At 45.3% G+C, this 17,460-nt stretch overlaps 2 protein-coding genes across 2 annotated transcripts in view; both read right to left on the minus strand.

Annotated features, from left to right (window-relative positions):
• Nucleotides 1–742: 742 nt before the first annotated feature.
• Nucleotides 743–1,459, minus strand: REP15 (RAB15 effector protein; the record flags this gene model as incomplete). Its single annotated transcript, XM_080706493.1, has 1 exon — nt 743–1,459. The coding sequence occupies one exon, from the start codon at nt 1,457–1,459 to the stop codon at nt 743–745; it is 717 nt and encodes a 238-aa protein (XP_080562619.1).
• A 3,200-nt stretch (nt 1,460–4,659) lies between these two features.
• Nucleotides 4,660–17,460, minus strand: part of PPFIBP1 (PPFIA binding protein 1) — a gene marked incomplete at both ends in the record, with an annotated part of 76,877 nt that continues 64,076 nt past the window's right edge. The window contains 7 exons of the mRNA XM_080706442.1: nt 4,660–4,746; nt 5,088–5,153; nt 6,697–6,876; nt 7,949–8,137; nt 9,004–9,129; nt 10,021–10,143; nt 17,014–17,102. Coding sequence (XP_080562568.1) covers nt 4,660–4,746; nt 5,088–5,153; nt 6,697–6,876; nt 7,949–8,137; nt 9,004–9,129; nt 10,021–10,143; nt 17,014–17,102 — 860 coding nt within the window. The remainder of the gene's footprint in view (nt 4,747–5,087; nt 5,154–6,696; nt 6,877–7,948; nt 8,138–9,003; nt 9,130–10,020; nt 10,144–17,013; nt 17,103–17,460) is intronic.

Below are 17,460 nucleotides of genomic sequence, written 5' to 3' on the forward strand. Positions count from 1 at the left end.
TTTTTTATTTTGAAACAGGATCTTGCTAAGTTGCCCGGGCTGGCCCCCAATCTGTAATCCTCCTGTTTCAGCCTCCCAAGTACTGGGATTACAGGCGTGTACCATTGCACCAGGCCAAAAATGACTATCGAATATGAATATGCTAAAAAGGCTAACAAGGACTAATTATTCTAACAAGAAATTGTTTAGTGGGCGAATTTTAAAATCATGGGCAAAGATAACTAAATCCCACCAAAATTCTTTCTGGGCAGATACAGCTGCCAGTAGGGACCAAGAATAAAGATTATGAGTTGGAGGAAAACAAACGTTTGAATCCTGTTTAGGATCCTTGAATCGTGTTATAAATGTAATCAAACCTGCTCTGTGGTCATCCCCAGCACGTCCTCTCCCCACCTCCCATCAACAGCTATAAAACATTTCCTCTTTGAGTAATAGACTTACTATTTCAAACAAAGACACTTTTTTTTTCCAGCAAACCAAACTTTATGCATGACTTTATTATCCTCCCCAATTATGATTGAATAAATGAATAAAGACTAAATCATACATTTTCCTGTAATACAACCAGTTTTTTTTTTTTTTCCCGTACTGTAATCGCGACACCAACATGCTTTGACCCAGGTAATCACTTTCGATCAATGGGATGGAAAAAAAAAAACCCATGCTAGAGTGATGTAAGCAGAGGAGCCTGCTCCTGCGATCGCCTCTACTTCGTAGCTTACAGGTCAGTCACAGCACCCGTTCAGAGGATGCTGATGTACGCCTTGCCCACCTCTCTCAGCCCATCGTTCTTACTCAGACAGTTCCTCAGCAGCTCTTTGATGGATACACAATCCTCGGTTTGCAGGACGAACTGCTCCACGGCCTTCCATCCTGGGAGACGGCTCTGCGCCGTCTTGCTTTTGACACTGTCCAGCACGACCCCCCGGATGGCTTTAGGTTTTCCCGGCACACCAAAGATGATGAAGAGGCCCAGACAGTCCTCTCCTATCAAGTTACAGAACTCTTCTAATTTATCAAATCGAATCTTCTTCCAGGAAGATTCCTCTACCCTGGCCTCGGGATTGGGGAGGTCACAGGGCTTAGGCCTGGCCTCCACGGCGGGTAGAGAGGCCATCTGGAGAGTCTGCACTGCCAGCTGAAGCTTTATTTGTTTATCAGGTCCCCAGAAGGTCCAAATCCAGTCGGCCCCAAACAGTGAGGTTTGGTGCTTGGTCATCTTGGTGGTGGTGAGCCACTCCTCCCCTCCCTTTTCTTGGCAGAAGGTGATGAAATGGATCAGGAAGATCTCGTTCAGAGTGTTTGCGGCCGGGCCGAGTTTACTCGGCGGATACTCGAAGCCAAGATACTCCTTCAGTTCCTGAGCGGCGTGGACCATGGCTTCACTGACCACCTCACAGACGCCGAGCACCTCCTGGCTGTCCCGCAGAGCCAGCTCTTGCGATGCTTTCTGCCCCATTTTTCCTGCACCCAGTCAATACTGCTCCCCAATACTGAGCATGGGAATGTCCCTCCGAATGGCTTCTTCTGCAGAGGAAACGTTCTGCGATGAAGTCACCCAGCTCTACAGCTCCCTTGGCGGAGCTGAGCATATAGACACAGCTGGACAAACATACAGGCTGCGTTTGTCTATCGGGTGTGTGGCGTTCATACAGGTCCTGCTGGTTTAGGAAGTCACAGGCATCCAGTTTCACACAAGACATCTGTTCTCAAGTTAGGTTCACGCCACTCTTGGGTTTTTCCTTTTTGGCGGTGCTGGGGATTGAACCCAGGGGTATTCTACACAGAAGGAGCACAGGTTTGAGGACAGCCTCAGAAATAGCAAGACTCTCATCGACCTAGGGAGATCGTTTCAAATAAAAAGACAGGGCTGGGGTGGGGCTCAGAGGTAGAATACCCCGGGCTTCAAACCCCAGCACCACATACAAAAAGTTTTGTTATACAAAGATAAAAGTTTTAAAGGTGTCTAGGTTAGGTTCACACATTTCTTGCCACAACTAACCTCAGATGTGTGTGAGTCCTTCTAGATGCTTTTTCTTTCCTTTCTCTTTCTCTCTCTTCCCCCCCCCCGCCCTCTCAGTAATGAAGTCTGGGGACAGGGGGTTCTACCTCCAAGCTATACCCCCAGCTCTATTTCTTTTGAAGCTGAGACTTGATAAATCTCCAAGGCTGGCCTTGAAACTGCAATCCTCCTGTCTCAGCCTCCCACCCTGTATCCCTTCTCTCACGTGTCCCCCTTCCCCAGCTCAGTTGCCTTTATTTCCTTCCTTTCATATACGTTTCTCAAACAGAGACCTCAAATTTATCTCCAGTGACACATGGTAGGAACTCCATCCACTCAAACGCATTTATGGAAGTTTACAGATTAGAAACAGTTGGCGTAATTGTTTCCCTCCCTCCTTTGTCTTTTTTTGAAACTGGGACGAACCCAATAGAGTTCTACCTCTGGGTTCCACTCCCAGCACTATTTTATTTTAAATTCTGAAGCATCTCGCTAAGTGACTGCTCACTGCTGGTACGGACCAGCAGTCCTCCTGTCTCGGCCTCCCGTGTCCTGGGATTATAGTCAGGGGCCACCATACCTGGTTTGTGTTAACGGTTTCTATACCGGAAATGAAGGCTATTTGTTAATTTGAACAAAGGAAAATTGAATAATGACAACAAAAACATGGGACAAGTATGAATTGACTTTATTTCCTCTCAGATGGTAATACCAGCATTGTATAATATTTTGTATATAAAACATATCATCAGAAAATTTTTAACCGTATCGCACAGCATCAGTTCTATTATCCCGAATAAAGGATATTTGGCATTTGTAACAGTCTTCTGGTATTCTCACCCAGATGCTACAGCAAGCTGAATTTTTCAGATGGTGACAGACTCACAATAAAATAAAACCCCCACACAGGAAGTGTCTACTACAGGTGCCAGCTCGTGAATGACAGAGTGAGAGGAAGCCACTGTCGCCTCAAATCCAAGGGTTGCAAATAAATAGCGATCTAGTGTCCTGCGTTCCTCGAGGGGTAGCTCGGTAACTTGTCGACACCATAAATGATAATACCACTGATATTCAAAGAGAGCGTAGAAGCAGGTTCACTGGCATAAACCGAACTGCCCACCTCCGCCCCAGTTAGCGAGCACCTGTTTTCTGCAAGGTTGGTTATCATGAGCAATTAGGTAGCACTGATTGAAAACAGTTTTTTCTAATACCCCAGAAAAAAAAAAAATAAACAGAGTAACCGTTGTTGTTGTTTTTTTTTTTTCCCTGCAGCTTTCTGTTTTCTTTATAAAGAATATTTGGGCCTTGCATCGCAGAAAAACATGAGTTATATTTTACCTAGCATAACAGCCATTATATAATTTTGCAGATGCGGAATTTTTGAATTCTGGTTGAAATAAAAAATAAAGCCCCATGAATCGATAGTCTGAACAATGCACTATTAACATGTTTAGGCAGATCGTTAGTATTTTGATACAGTGATTTACTTAGCAAAGAGGAAAATAAGAAATTTAATACTGCAAAGGTGTTGGTTTTTTTCAGAAATTATTTCTACAAATTTTGAGGTGTGTGTGTGTGTGTGTGTGTGTGTGTGTGAGAGAGAGAGAGAGAGAGAGAGAGAGAGAGAATGCTTTTGAACGTATTCAAGTTAAAACTGTATTAATGTCCCTTGAGTTTTTCCCTATAAAAGTGAATGGATCCAAGATTAAGGTTGAAATTCGTGTGTTTTTTTTTGTCCCCCTTCTTAAACTGTTCAACCATCCTGTGGTTATCATGGAAAGGGTATTTCATGTAAATTAACTCAAATCATCTGCAGAGGAGAGACCAATCAGATCTGTTTAGGAACCAGCTGGTACATTAAAGTTTAGGTTTCTAATTTTTGTTTCTATGTGATCTTTTGACCGTCTTCCTTATGTCACAAAATAAAAGTTCTGCTTTCTATGTACTATATATATACATACATTTAGAAAAATATATAAAAATAAGACAGCAAAAGGCAAGTAGGGGTGTGACTGGCATTTTGTAGACATAACAAAATTCCACTGTGTGTGTGTGTGTGTGTGTGTGTGTGTGTGTGTGTGTGTGTGTGTGTTACTAGGGATTGAGCCCAGGGACATTCTACCTTCAAACAACACCCCCAGACCTATAGTTTTGAAGTTTTTTGGAAACAGGGTCTTGCTAGGTTGATGAGAGTCTCATCAACTTGCTGAGGCTGTCCTCCACCCTGTGATCCTCCTGTCTCAGCCTCCCAAGTACTGGGATTACAGGTGAGTGCTCACACCAGTGCACAGGTTGATTCTGAAAACACAAAATGTCCCGCTGAGAAGGCGCACCGGGTGTGATACGATCCCTTTATCCGCGTCCGCCGTGCGCCACGCCGGGGATGTGAGTGGTTGAATCGCTAGGGTAAAATATCCATCTTAAATAGAATATATCACAGATCTGTACATTAAATAGAGGGAAAGCAAGTCTACTCTGCTGCACCAGTGTCTCCCCTTGCTGGCAACTTCTGAACAGGCACGTTTCCCCGCCTCCTTCTCGGCCGTTGGAGAAGTTGGGCCAATCGGCACCCTGGGGCCTGCTGCTGGCTGCGCCCGCTCTATTTGAAAACTGCAGCAGCCACGAGGCGCAGGCTCCTGGTGCCCTGCGAGCCGGCGTCAGACGTTGGAGTCCTCGTCCGTGATGCTGGCGCTGGGGGAGCGGGCGGCCAGGTCCCTGAACATGTCATCCTCCTGCAACATGTGCTGGAAGACACGGGACAGGCAGACACACCGTGAGTGCTGCACGCCAGCCCCACACGCGCCACTCCGCACGAGGCCTGGGCGACTGTCTGCAGAAGGACACCTTTCTTTCGTTTGGTCGTCCATTTTGAGGTGCTGCGGATTGAACCCAAGGGCATTTTCCTCCAAGCTACACCTCCAGCCTGATTTTATGTTTCATTTGGAAACAGGACCTCACTTCGTGGCCGGGGCTGGCCTTGAACTTGCAATCCTCCTATCTCAGCCTCCCAAGTACCAGGATTACAGGCTTAACTTTCTGTTACAGATGTCCAGCTTAGGATTCTCAACGCACTTTACAAACTTACTGTGAGATTGTTGATGCCTTCAGAGAATGCACCTATCTGTCTCACCGTCCCTTCTGAATCTTCCATCTGCAAAGAACAAACCAGAGCACGGGATGCGCATGGGCAGGATTTCCAGGTAAGTGCAGCAAATGAGTAAAAGTAGGGAAAAAAGAAGAAAATCAGAAATTATGCAAACAGTAGTAAATGGGATTGAAGCAACAGAATGCTTGCTATTTATTTATTTATTTATTGGTGGTACTGGGGGTGGAACCCAGAGGCTTTCTACCTCCGGGCTCTGCTCCCAGACCTATTTTATACTTTATTTGGAACCAGGGTCTCACTAAGTTGCTGAGAGCCTCACTAAGTAGCTGGGGCTGGCTTCGAACCTGCGCGATCCTCCTGTCTCAGCCTCCCAAGCGTGGGGATTACAAGCGTTCGCCGCCACGCCCGGCTCCAGAATGCTTTTTAAATTTTAGTTCCTGGGATTGAACCAGTGGCATTCCATCTCCAATCTATACCTCTTACATTCCCCAGCCCTTGTTACTTATTTATTTATTTGCAGTTACTAGGGATGTACCCAGGGGCATTCTACCTCCAAGTGACACCCCCAGCCCTATTTTTTATTCTTTATTTTGAAACAGGGTCTCACAGAGTTGCAGAGGGCCTCACTAAGTAGCTGAGGCTGTCTGCGAACCACGATCCTCCTGTCTCAGCCTCCCAAATGCTGGGATTACAAGTGTGTGCCACCATGCCTGGCCCTTGTTATTTTTATTTTGAAATTGTCTCACTAAGTTGTGAGGGTCTCACTAACGTGCTGAGGCTGACGTCAAACCTGTGATTCTCCTGTCTCAGCCTCCCAAGTACTGGTTGTGTGCCCATTTAACAGAACACTTTTTTTTTTGGTCTCGGGCACCGAACCAAGAGACATTCTACCTCTGAACTATAGCCCTAATTCTATTTTATTTTATTTTCTTATTTGGAAACAGGGTCTCATTAAATTGACAAAAGTCTCACTACTTGCTGAGGTTGTTCTCGAACTTGTGATCCTCCTGTCTCAGTCTCCCAAGTCCTGGGATTACAGGCGCGCGCCACACCTGGCTAGCAAAACACTTCTGATGGCAATCTCTTCTCTTCTCACTATGGGAACTGATGATGAGGCTGGAGACTCCAACAGTGGCACTGAAGGGTTGTTGTCAAGAGACAATATGCAGGCCCAGGGCTTGAGACAGAAAAGCCTCGGTGGTGGGACTCGCCCGTTCCTGACCCGCGTTAAAGCACGGATTGCCTGGGATGTAGGAAGTACCGAGAGGTGCTCACTCTGACCTGACTTTCATCTCTTTGCTTGCGATACTGGGGACTGAACCCAGGGGCACCGGCGGCCCTACTTTTATTCTTTATTTTGAAGCAGGGCCTCACTCAGTAGCCGAGGCTGGCTGTGAACCTGTGATCCTCCTGTCTCGGCCTCCCAAGCGCGGGGATTGCAGGGGCGTGCCACCACACCCGGCTTTTTATCTGTGTTTTTAGGCACTTAAAGAAAAACAACTCCCTTGATTAGTAAAGACGGCATACCAAGTTTCTGTTTAACATCGGAACGCCTGCATATGAGATAGGTAAAGAGTACCGCGCTCACCTGCTCCAGCCGCTCCAGATCCTCTTCGTCATACTGACGCACATCTAAACCAGCTTTAAATCCCTTCTTCACGGCACTCCCTGATGCCTGGCCCAGTTCCATTGGACAAACATATTCTTCCCCATCTTCCTGTTTCTTCTTCCTCAGATTCCCAAAATTGCTGAAGGTAAGTTTCTTTGGCTTTAAAAGCAAACAAAAACACCCATTTTTTTTTCTTTCTTTCTTTTTGCAGTACTGGGGAGGAAACCCAGGAGTATTCTCCTTCTAAGCTATATTCCCAGCTCTTTTAGTTTTTATTTTGAAATAGGCAGGGTCTTGTTAAGTTACCAAGCACCGGCCTCAAATCTGTCGCCCTCCAGTCTCAGCCTCCCAAGCACAGGGATAACGCCACGCCCAGCTAACACCCAGGAGTTAGATACAATTCCTGTTAGAGAGGACCAATAACATTGTAACTCAATTTCTGACCTTCTTCACTTAGAGAAAAGTAACGGGATGATTAAATTTGCATATCAAAACACAGAGGTTCTATACTTATGAATGATGCGTCCGGATATCATAAATGATCCTTGTTATATTTCCCAAGATTAATCTTACTCTCCTTATTCACACCACCTAACAGGACTGTCTCTGTGAAAGGAAAATAGGGCAAAAGCCTTTACTTAATGTAGACAGGACCTAGTGCACCCATGGCGTTTCTCAGGACGAAATCCAACTTTGCACGGTTCGGCAGTCTGAGACCAGCAAAAGAAAATCGGTCTGACTACTTTTTTTTCTCTCGGTGGTGGTAGAGAAGCTGTGATTACTTTGTACGTCTACTCTGCTCCCTTAGTAGGACTGGTGACTGGTAAAAGAATCCCCACTCATTTTATTTTATTTTAATTTTATTTTTTGCGGGTCTATGGATGGAACCCAGGGGCATTTGACCTCCGAGCTACACCCCCTGCCCTATTTTTTATTCTTTATTTTGAAACCGGGTCTCACTGAGTTGCAGAGGGCCTCGCTAAGTAGCTGAGGCTGTCCACGAACCGTGATCCTCCGGTCTCAGCCTCCCGAATCCTGGGATTACAAGCGTGCGCCACCACGCCCAGCTTAAATTACTCTTAAAGACACACACACACACACACACACAACCTTCATATGCCATCAACCCATCCGTGAAAGTTAGTAAATCCCAGAAAATAGAGTAACCAAGTAACAGTAAAAGCCGAGCCCTTGCTCGGGCAATTATGAAGAGGCAGAGACCTGAACCGACCTTCACTTTGGCAGTAGCTGTCAGAAGCACATAATCTGGTAACTCCATGGCATCTCGCTTCTGGTGCTGGGCCTCAGCACCGATCAGGAGATTGAAGTGAGTGGCCAAGTGTCTTCGCAACAAGGTCTTATTTGGCGGGATGTTCAGTAACTGAGCCATCGTTTCTACATTAAAACGAGGTTCGAGAACCTGGAAGAGAAGGTAAGACCGTTCAAGGGCCCTGCAGCTCCCACTGGTTTGCACTGAACTTTACAGCTGATAAAGCCCGGGAGGCAGAAGGGATTTGGGCCGTGATCTTTCGTTTACATGGCTTTTCTTTATTTTGCTTGTTCTGTAGCCCAGAGTTTGGCTCTCTGGAATGCTGTCTCTGGAAAGTAAGGTCTTAACGCAACATGGAAGTGCAGACTTCCTGCCTGTGTGCAAGGGTTTTCAATCATGAGTCTATGAGAAACAGTGGCTGTGTGCTACTCAAGATGGAAGAGGGCACTGAAGAGGACTGTGACAAGCAGCCTGGTATGAGCTGCGTATCTCTTATGCAAAGCCCTTGGGACCAGAAGTGTTTGGGATTTCTTCAGATTTGGGAATATTTGCATATACATATGAGGTAGGGAGGGGATGGAACCCCAGTACACACAAACTTCACTCATGTTTCATAGCACCTTGTGTACATAACCGCATGGTAATTTTCTATCATGTCTGTAGCACACCTGATCTCCGAACTATATCCCCAGCCTTTTTATCTTTTCTTTAGAAATAGAGTCTCGCTAAGTTGCTGAGGCTAGCCTCAAATCTGCAATCCTCCTGCCTCAGTCTCCCAAGTACTGGGAATACAGATGTGACCGCCACGCCACGCAGCGCGCCTGCATTTTGACTGTGACTCATAGCACAAGGTCTGGGGTGGAATTTTCCATTTGTGGTATAGAAACTTAAAAAATTTTTTCAGATTTTGGAGGAATCAAAATTTTGGTTTAGGGGTACTCAACCTATAACATCCTGCTTCTTAGAGCAAAGGAAACAAAACAAGCAGCCGATTTTAAACGGAAACCGAGTGTTACCATAAGCCCGCCATGGACGCCACTGCCTCTGAGGTTGGGGGCGTACTCCGCCAAGTCCACGGAGCGCAGCCACTCCATCACGCGATGATTGGTCCACTGCTGAACCTCGGACGGGGTGACGCTATTCTGTGGAACAAAACACAACCCAAGTCTCGGTGGACGACAGGACCTCAGGGTTATCAGACCCGCAAGTGCCATCTGAAACGTCTGCCCCACGGGACCCGTGATGTAACCTCCACTGAATGTTTAAAGGAGGGCCAAAAAGAGTTTGCCGGGCTGAACTCTCTTCTCTCCTTTTCTCTTTCACTTTTCTTTCTTTCTTTCTTTGTTTCTTTCTTTCTTTCTTTCCTTCTTTCCCTCCCCTCCTCCCTTCCTTCCTCCCTTCCTTCATTTCTTTCCTTCCTTCTTTCCCTCCCTTCCTCCTTCCCTTCCTCTTTCTTTCTTTCTTTCTTTCTTTCTTTCTTTCTTTCTTTCTTTCCTTCCTTCCTTCCTTCCTTCCTTCTCCTTTCTTTTTCTATTTGCATGTTACTGGAGACTGAACCCTGTGCGTTTTGCCTCCCAGCTTCACCCCTTAGGTCTATTTTTTATTTTGAGACAGACTCTCATAAATTATTGTATGCCAATCTTCAACCTGTGATCCTCCTAGTTTAGACCCCTGAGGACTGGGTGGGATTGCAGGTGTGTAAGCCACCACAACCAGCTAAATTTCCTTTTAAAGAATTTGTGTAACAGACTTTCAAATGTTCTTACACACTAATAAGAAAAAGGAAAGAAAGTCTCGTGAAAAGGAAGAGCATAAATGAAAACCAGCCCTGGCTCTAGTTACACAGCAACCATCATGGGGGGGAGGAGGCATCCAGGAAAACAGAGTGCAGGAGGCGAGGGAGGCTGGCCTCCAGGCTCCAAGGGGCCTGCTCTTCCTGCAGGTGCCGAGAAGTGGGCCTTCCTTTGGCACACACAGCCATGTGCACGAAAAGCGCGTGCTTACGAGCCCCCGCCCTCACCCCAAGACGCTACCTCGTCCGATGGCCGCCTCCGCAGGCAGTTTGGCTCGAAGTTATTGATCCGCAGGACCTGGATGGCCCTTTTGATACTGAGGTGGTGCAGCACACTGACTACCTTCAGCGACAGCAGGTCATCCTGCAGAAAAGGCCAAGAGGAGCCGTCACTGCGCAGCCCGCCACAGGAGGCGCTGCCTAGGGACACCCTAGAGCCCTGGAGTCGCTGTACACGAGCCTCCGACACCGAGGCGCTCAGGAGTGTGCCAGAACCGCTTTCCTGTTTTGAACAAGATCCTCTCCTGCACCCCAAATTATGCTTTTCTCAAGAAAGTTGACTGCCAACTGTTTCTCTCTTTACCAAATGTTCAAAGAGATGGGAATCCAAGAACCGTGAAAAACAGTTCAGAAAAGCACATGTGAGGTCATAATAAAAGACAACGTATTTTTTTTCCGTGTGTGTGTGTGTGTGTGTGTGTGTGTGTGTGTTACGGGGGATGAAACCCTGGGGCATTCTACCTCCAAGAAACACCCCCAGCCCTATTTTTTATTCTTTATTTTGAAACCGGGTCTCACTGAGTTGCAGAGGGCCTCACTAAGTAGCTGAGGCTGTCCGTGAACCGCGATCCTCCCAAGTCTCAGCCTCCCGAATGCTGGGATTACAAGCGTGCGCCACCATGCCTGGCTGACAATGTATTTTTTATTTTGTTTTGAACCTAGGGCCTATCACTGAGTTACACATCAACCCCTATCTGATGTGTGTGTGCGTGTGCGTGTGCGTGTGTGTGTGTTTTACTGGAAACTGAACCTAGGGACATTCTACTTCCAAGCTATACCCCCCCCTAAAATATATATATATATTTGTGTGTGTGTGTGTGTGTGTGTGTGTGTGTGTGTGTGTGTGTGTTACTGGGGGTGGAACCCAGGGGCTTTCTACCTCTGGGCTATACTCCCAGACCTACTTTATACTTTATTTGGAAACAGGGTCTCACTGAGTTGCTGAGAGCCTCACTAAGTAGCTGAGGCTGGCTTCGAACCTGTGTGATCCTCCTGTCTCAGCCTCCCAAGTGTGGGGATTACAAGCGTGCGCCACCATGCCCGGCTTCCCCAAATATATTTTATATTGAAGCAGGGTCTCACTAGGTTGTTGAGAGTCATGCTGAATTGCTGAGGCTGTTCTCAAATTCCCAAGTACCAGTATGACAGGTATGTGCCACCTGCCTGGCTCAGCTCACCATCTGCTTTAATTCATAAATACTAAAAAGCAAGGAATTCTTTTGTTTCCTTCTTAGTTTCCAGAATCTCATCTACAGAAATGCAACATTTCAGCACACGTAAAGGCATTAGCCAAAGCGCCCTGTCTATATTTCTATAAGGTCCACCATAGCCTTGGAAAAAATCAGAAGAATGCTTTATTACACTGTTCCTTGGACTAAAACGTTCTCTGGTTCTAGATTATTCTGCTCTATCTAGCAGATATTGTGACCAATTTTGGAAAAACTATGTCACCCAGTACAAAGGTTTTGGTGAAAGTCAGAAAGAAAACACAAAGAAAAAGGGTATAAGTAAAAATACTTGTCACCAATCAGTTCCTTCAAGGCAAAACTTTCATCAATCTGTAATTCCTGGGAACATTTTCAAACATACCAAACACACCAAAACAAATTATTTCTGAAGAGAGGGAATTGGAGGGTAGTGTTGAGATAAGGACCAGTCTCCCTGCAAACACACCCAGAAAATAAACAAGGAACACATCTATTTTAGGCACACCTTACTGAGAACATATGTTTTAGGGGTGAGGGAAAGCAAAAGAAAAATTAATCCGGCTCTGGATTTTTTTTTTTTATAGAGGTGAAAGGTGAAATGTGAATTGAATCCAGGGGCATTCTACCTCTGAGCTACACCCCCAGACCTATTTTTTATTATTTTGACACAGGATCTTGCTAAGTTGCAGAGGCTGGCCTTGAACCCACGATCCTCCTGTCTCTGCCTCCCAATTACTAAGTAGATTAATTTTTTTTAAAAAGAGGGTTTTATGAGCCTAGCATGGTGGCACACTCCTGCAATTCCAGTACACGGGAGGCTGAGACAAGAGGACTGCAGGTTCCAGGCCAGTTTCAGCAAAACTAAGCAAGACCTATTTCAGAAATAACAAGTAAAGATGGTTCAGGGAGTAACCCAAAGGTAGAATGTCCCTGGGTTTAATCTCCAATAACAAAAAATGTAAGTGAGGCTGGCCATGAACCTGTGATCCTCCTTTCTCAGACTCCCAAGTACTGGGATTACAAGCATGCTCCATCTCACCTGGCTTGAAGAATTTCTAAAAAGACTTTTTTAAAAGTAAAATACTTTGTCCAGGCATGGTGGTGCATGCTTGTAATCCCAGCATTTGGGAGGCTGAGATTGGAGGATTGCAGTTCACAGACAGCCTCAGCTACTTAGTGAGGCCCTTTGCAACTCAGTGAAACTGTTTCAAAATAAAGAATACAAAATAGGCTGGGGATGTAGCTCACAGGTAGAATGCCCCTGAGTTCCATATCCAGTTCTGCAAAATAAAATAAAATAAAATAAAAATACTTTGTATGATTTTGCTTCTAGACTTTTTAAAAAATAATTTTGACTGGGTATAGTGGCACACTCTTATTATCCCAGTATTTGTGAGGCTGAGACAGGAGGATCACAGATTCAAGGCCAGCCTCAGCAAATTAGTGAGACCCTGTTTCAAAATAAAAATGGCTGGGGGTGTAGCTCAGAGGTAGAATGCCCCTGAAATCAACCTTTATCACAAAATAAAAAAGAGAAATAAGAAATAAAAAAATTAGATTTACAGAAAAGTTGCTAGATAGTATAGAGTTTTAACTTTTTATCTAGCTTGCCCTAATACTTATATCTTCTAAAACTTTACAGTCATCAAAACTAAGATGTTAACATAGACGATAAATAACTGAAGACATTCAGATACTCACATCATAGTTTTGACAGCTTATCTACTAAGGCCCTTTTTCTGTTCCAGGATCCACTCTAGGATACCACGTTTAAATAGGTGCTCTTTAACTTGGGATTTATGGGATCAATTTTCCAAGGTAATTTACTCTTTTTGTTTGTTTGTTTGTTTGTTTGTTTTGGTGGTACTGGGGTTCCTGGAAGCCCTTCTATCTCCGGGCTACACTCCCAGACCTATTTTTACATTTTTATTTGGAAACAGGGTCTCCTAAGCGAGCGCGCGCGGCTAGCTTCGAACCTGCGCGATCCTCCTGTCTCTGCCTCCCAAGCGCGGGGATTACAAGCGTGCGCCACCACGCCCGGCTTAATTTACTCTTTTAAAACAGTCATGAAGCCAGGTATGGTGGTACCTACCTGTAATTTCAGTACTTGGGAGACTGCGACAGGAAAATTCTAGGTTCAAGGACACCTCAACAACCAGGTGAGAAGCTGTTTCCAAAAAAAAAATCCCAAATGGCTGGGAGTATAGCTTAGAGGTAGAATGTCCCTGAGTTCAATTTCCAGTAAAACACACACACACACACACACACCCCAAAACTAAAGAAAACAGTCACTAAAGTTGTATGTGTGCTTCTTGTGATTTTAAGCCTGAATCTGCTCACTTTCCCAGGGGAATGTACGCATATCCAGATAGGTAGGTGAATAGTTACTGAATTTGTTCTAGGCAGAATAGTGAGCTTTTGAGACAGGGACCTGGCTGGGCATGGTTGTGCACGCCTGTAATTCTAGTACTTGGGAGGTTGACATAGGAGGATTGCAGTTTCAAGGCCAGGTTCAGCAACTTAGTGAGACCCTGTTTCAAAATAAAAAATAAAACTGGCCGAGCGTGGTGGCGCACGCTTGTAATTCCCACGCTTGGGAGGCAGAGACAAGAGGATCGCACAGGTTCGAAGCCAGCCATGCGTGCTGGCTTAGGAGACCCTGTTTCCAAATAAAACTGTAAAAAAATAGGTCTGGGAGTGTAGCCCGGATGTAGAAGGGCTTCCAGGAACCCCAGTACCACCAAAATAAATAAATAAATAAATAAATAAATAAATAAATAAATATTAAAAAAAATAAAACTGGACTGGGGTACACATGTAGTTCAGGGGTAGAATGCTCAGTACCAATAAAAGGGGGGATCTGGGGGGATCTGGAGTTGGTGATAATGCAAGCCTCTAATCTCAGTACTTGGGAGGGTGAGAGAGGAGGATTGAAGGTTTGAGGCCAGCCTCAGCAATTTAGCAAGATCTTGTTTCAAAATAAAAAGTAAAATAGAGCTGGGCGAGGTGGCGCATGCCTATAATCCCAATAATTGGGAAGCCGAGACAAGAGGATCACAGGTTCGAGGACAGCCTTAGCAACTTAGTGAGGCTCTCATCAACTTAGTGAGAACCTGTTTCCAAGAAAAAAAATTTTTTTAAATGTAGCCCAGACCTGGGTTCCATTCCCAGTACCAATAAATAAACAAATGAATACAGCTGGAGGTGTAGCTCAAGGTAGAATGTCTCTGGATTCAACTACTAGTAATAAAATAACTAACTAAATAAGGCTGGGGGGTGTAGCTCAGAGGAAGAATGCCCCTGGCTTCAATCTCGAGAATTAGAAGAGAGAGAGAGACAGACAGACAGACAGAGAGGTAAGTTGGTGAAGTTATCCAATCTGTCAATTCCTTTCTTTTCTATTCTAAAAAACAAGGATAATAACAGCATGAACCCAGAGGGTTGTTGAGTTAATACGTGAGTATCATCATGAGTAAAATGCTTAAAGGAAGGCCCAGAACACATAAGTATGCACCACTGTAAATGTGCTAGAATTAATAGAGGCAATTATAAAATAAAATGAACACGGAGTCCCCACCCTGGGAAGGACTTTGGTTCAATAGTAAGAGAAGCAAGTAAGTCCCGGGGCGAAGCTCCCAGTTGCTTTGATACCGGGAAATTCCCACCAAGGCTGGGACTAAATTCTCTACTTATTCGTCTACTTTTTTTTTTTTTTTTGTGGTACTAGGGGTGGAACCCAGAGGCTTCTACCTCTGGCCTATACTCCCAGACCTATTTTTGGAAACAGGGTCTCACTAAGTTGCTGAGAACCTCACTCAGTAGCTGAGGCTGGCTTCGAACGCGCGCGATCCTCCTGTCTCAGCCTCCCAAGTGCGGGGATAACAAGCGTGCGCCACCACACCCGGCTTTTTGTCTACTTATTTTTAAAAAAGAAGATAATTGTGAGATAAGCCTGGTTCACAAAATGGTGTTTAAATAAAAGTATCTTGATAGCCCATTAATCGTACTACAGAAGCTTGAACAAACTTCTCCTAGAATCTCTTTCTCTATATATATTTTTTCTTTTTTGATAGTAGGGATTGAACCCAGGGGCATGCTATCTCCAACCTATATTCCTATTCCCTTAAAAAAAATTTTTTTTGTATGAAATAGAGTCTTGCTAAGTTGCTGAGGCTAGTTTGATATTTGTCATCCTCCTGTCTCAGCCTCTCAAATTCTGGAATTACAGGCGTGCACCACCAAGCTTGGCTTCTCCTATTGTTTGTTTATTTATTGGTACTGGGGATCAAACCCACAGGCATTCTACCTCTGAGTGACACCCTCTGCCCTATTTTTTTTTTTTTTTTTTGGTGGTACTGGGGGTGGAACCAGAGGCTTTCTACCTCTGGGCTATTCTCCCAGACCTATTTTATATTTTATTTGGAAACAGGGTCTCACTCGGTTGCTGAGAGCCTCACTAAGTAGCTGAGGCTGGCTTCGAACCCGTGCGATCCTCCTGTCTCAGCCTCCCAAGCGCGGGGATTACAAGCGTGCACCACCATGCCCGGCTTGTTTTTTGTTTTGAAACGGGGTCTTGCTAGGCTCCTGAGACTCGCTACTTGTTGAAGCTAGCCTAGAACCTGGGATCCTCCTCCCTCAGCCTCCCAAGAATGTAACCACGCCTGGCTTCTCCCACTGTTTTAAAATAGGGAACATTCTTTATGCTCATTAGCAGGAAGGCTGGAAATGTACAGTGATGGACAACCAGAGTGAAAGTCCAGCCCTCGGTCTTCTCCATTACCCCAGGAACTTCTGTTTCGCAGGCTGGGCTGAATGAGGCAGGAAGTGCTACAGCAGCAGATGTCTAAGGGCAGCTGAGACAGGGAAGAAGGGTCTGTGGCTACAGGCAAAAGGAAGCCTTTTTTTCTTTTTTTGCAATACTGGGGATGAAACCCAGGAACACTCTACCTTCAAGCTACACCCCAGCCGTATTTTTTTATTCTTTATTTTAAAACAGGGTCTCACTGAGTTGCAAGGGGCCTCACTAAGTAGCTGAGGCTGTCCGTGAACCGTGATCCTCCTGTCTCAGCCTCCCAAATGGACCACCACGTCCAGCAGGGAGGCCTCTTCTTATTGGTCACCGCATAAAGGAATACGCAATTCAGAAACTGCCAGGGCTTCAGAGTACCATATCCACTTGGAAAAATATCTTTCTGAACTAGAATCCATATAGCAGAAAACTTGCCCATCCAAAGTGTAAACTTCGATGCTCACCTTGTTGAATATCTACAGAACCCACCTTCGGGATCGCTTAGTTTAAAGTATGTTTTGGCCAGGTGTGGTGGCGCACGCTTGCAATCCCCGTGCTTGGGAGGCGGAGACAGGAGGATCGCACAGGTTCGAAGCCAGCCGCGCGCGCTGGCTTAGGAGACCCTGTTTCCAAATAAAAATGTAAAAATAGGTCTGGGAGTGTAGCCCGGAGGTAGAAGGGCTTCCAGGAACCCCAGTACCACCAAAAAAAAAAAAAAAAAAAAAAAAAAGTACGTTTTGCTTAGCTTAAGTTCGAGTTTCAGATCATCGCAAAGTTGTTGCAGTCACCAAATTCTATAACTTTGAATTCACGGGCAAGTTTCCCCCTCCGTCACTCCTCAAAAGTGGCCCCTTCAAACTCTGGTGGAGCCACAGTAAGTGCACTGTATTTTGATTACTTCGGTGATTTTTAGAGAAAAGAAGTTTCACTCCTCCGGCCCCCCAAGAGAATCACTGACCACAGTCATGTAGTGGAGCATCCGACCATCAACTCGTCCTTCGTCAAACTGGGTCTTATACTGGGGGAGGCCAATATCGTCCAGCCATCCTGAAGGAGAGAAACCAGTATTGTTACAGTGCCGCAAAACACCTGTTTGAGGAATTAAAAAAAAGAAACAAGCCTGGCGTGATGGCAAACTCCAGTAATCCTAGTACTTGGGAGGCCGAGGCAGGCAGAGTGTAGGCTCAAGGTCAGCCTCAACAGCTTAAGGAGACTCTTAGTAACTTAGTAAAACCTGTTTCAAGATCTGGGGATGTAGCTCAGAAGCAGAATGTCCCTGGGTTCAATCCGCAGTGAGAAAGAAAGAAAGAAAGATAGAAAGAAAGAAAGAAAGAAAGAAAGAAAGAAAGAAAGAAAGAAAGGAAGAAGGAAAGAAGGAGGGAAAGAAAAGGAAAGGAAAGGAAGA

This window comes from Muscardinus avellanarius (assembly GCF_963383645.1).
Source record: "Muscardinus avellanarius genome assembly, chromosome: 11".
Taxonomy (NCBI): Eukaryota; Metazoa; Chordata; class Mammalia; order Rodentia; family Gliridae; genus Muscardinus; species Muscardinus avellanarius.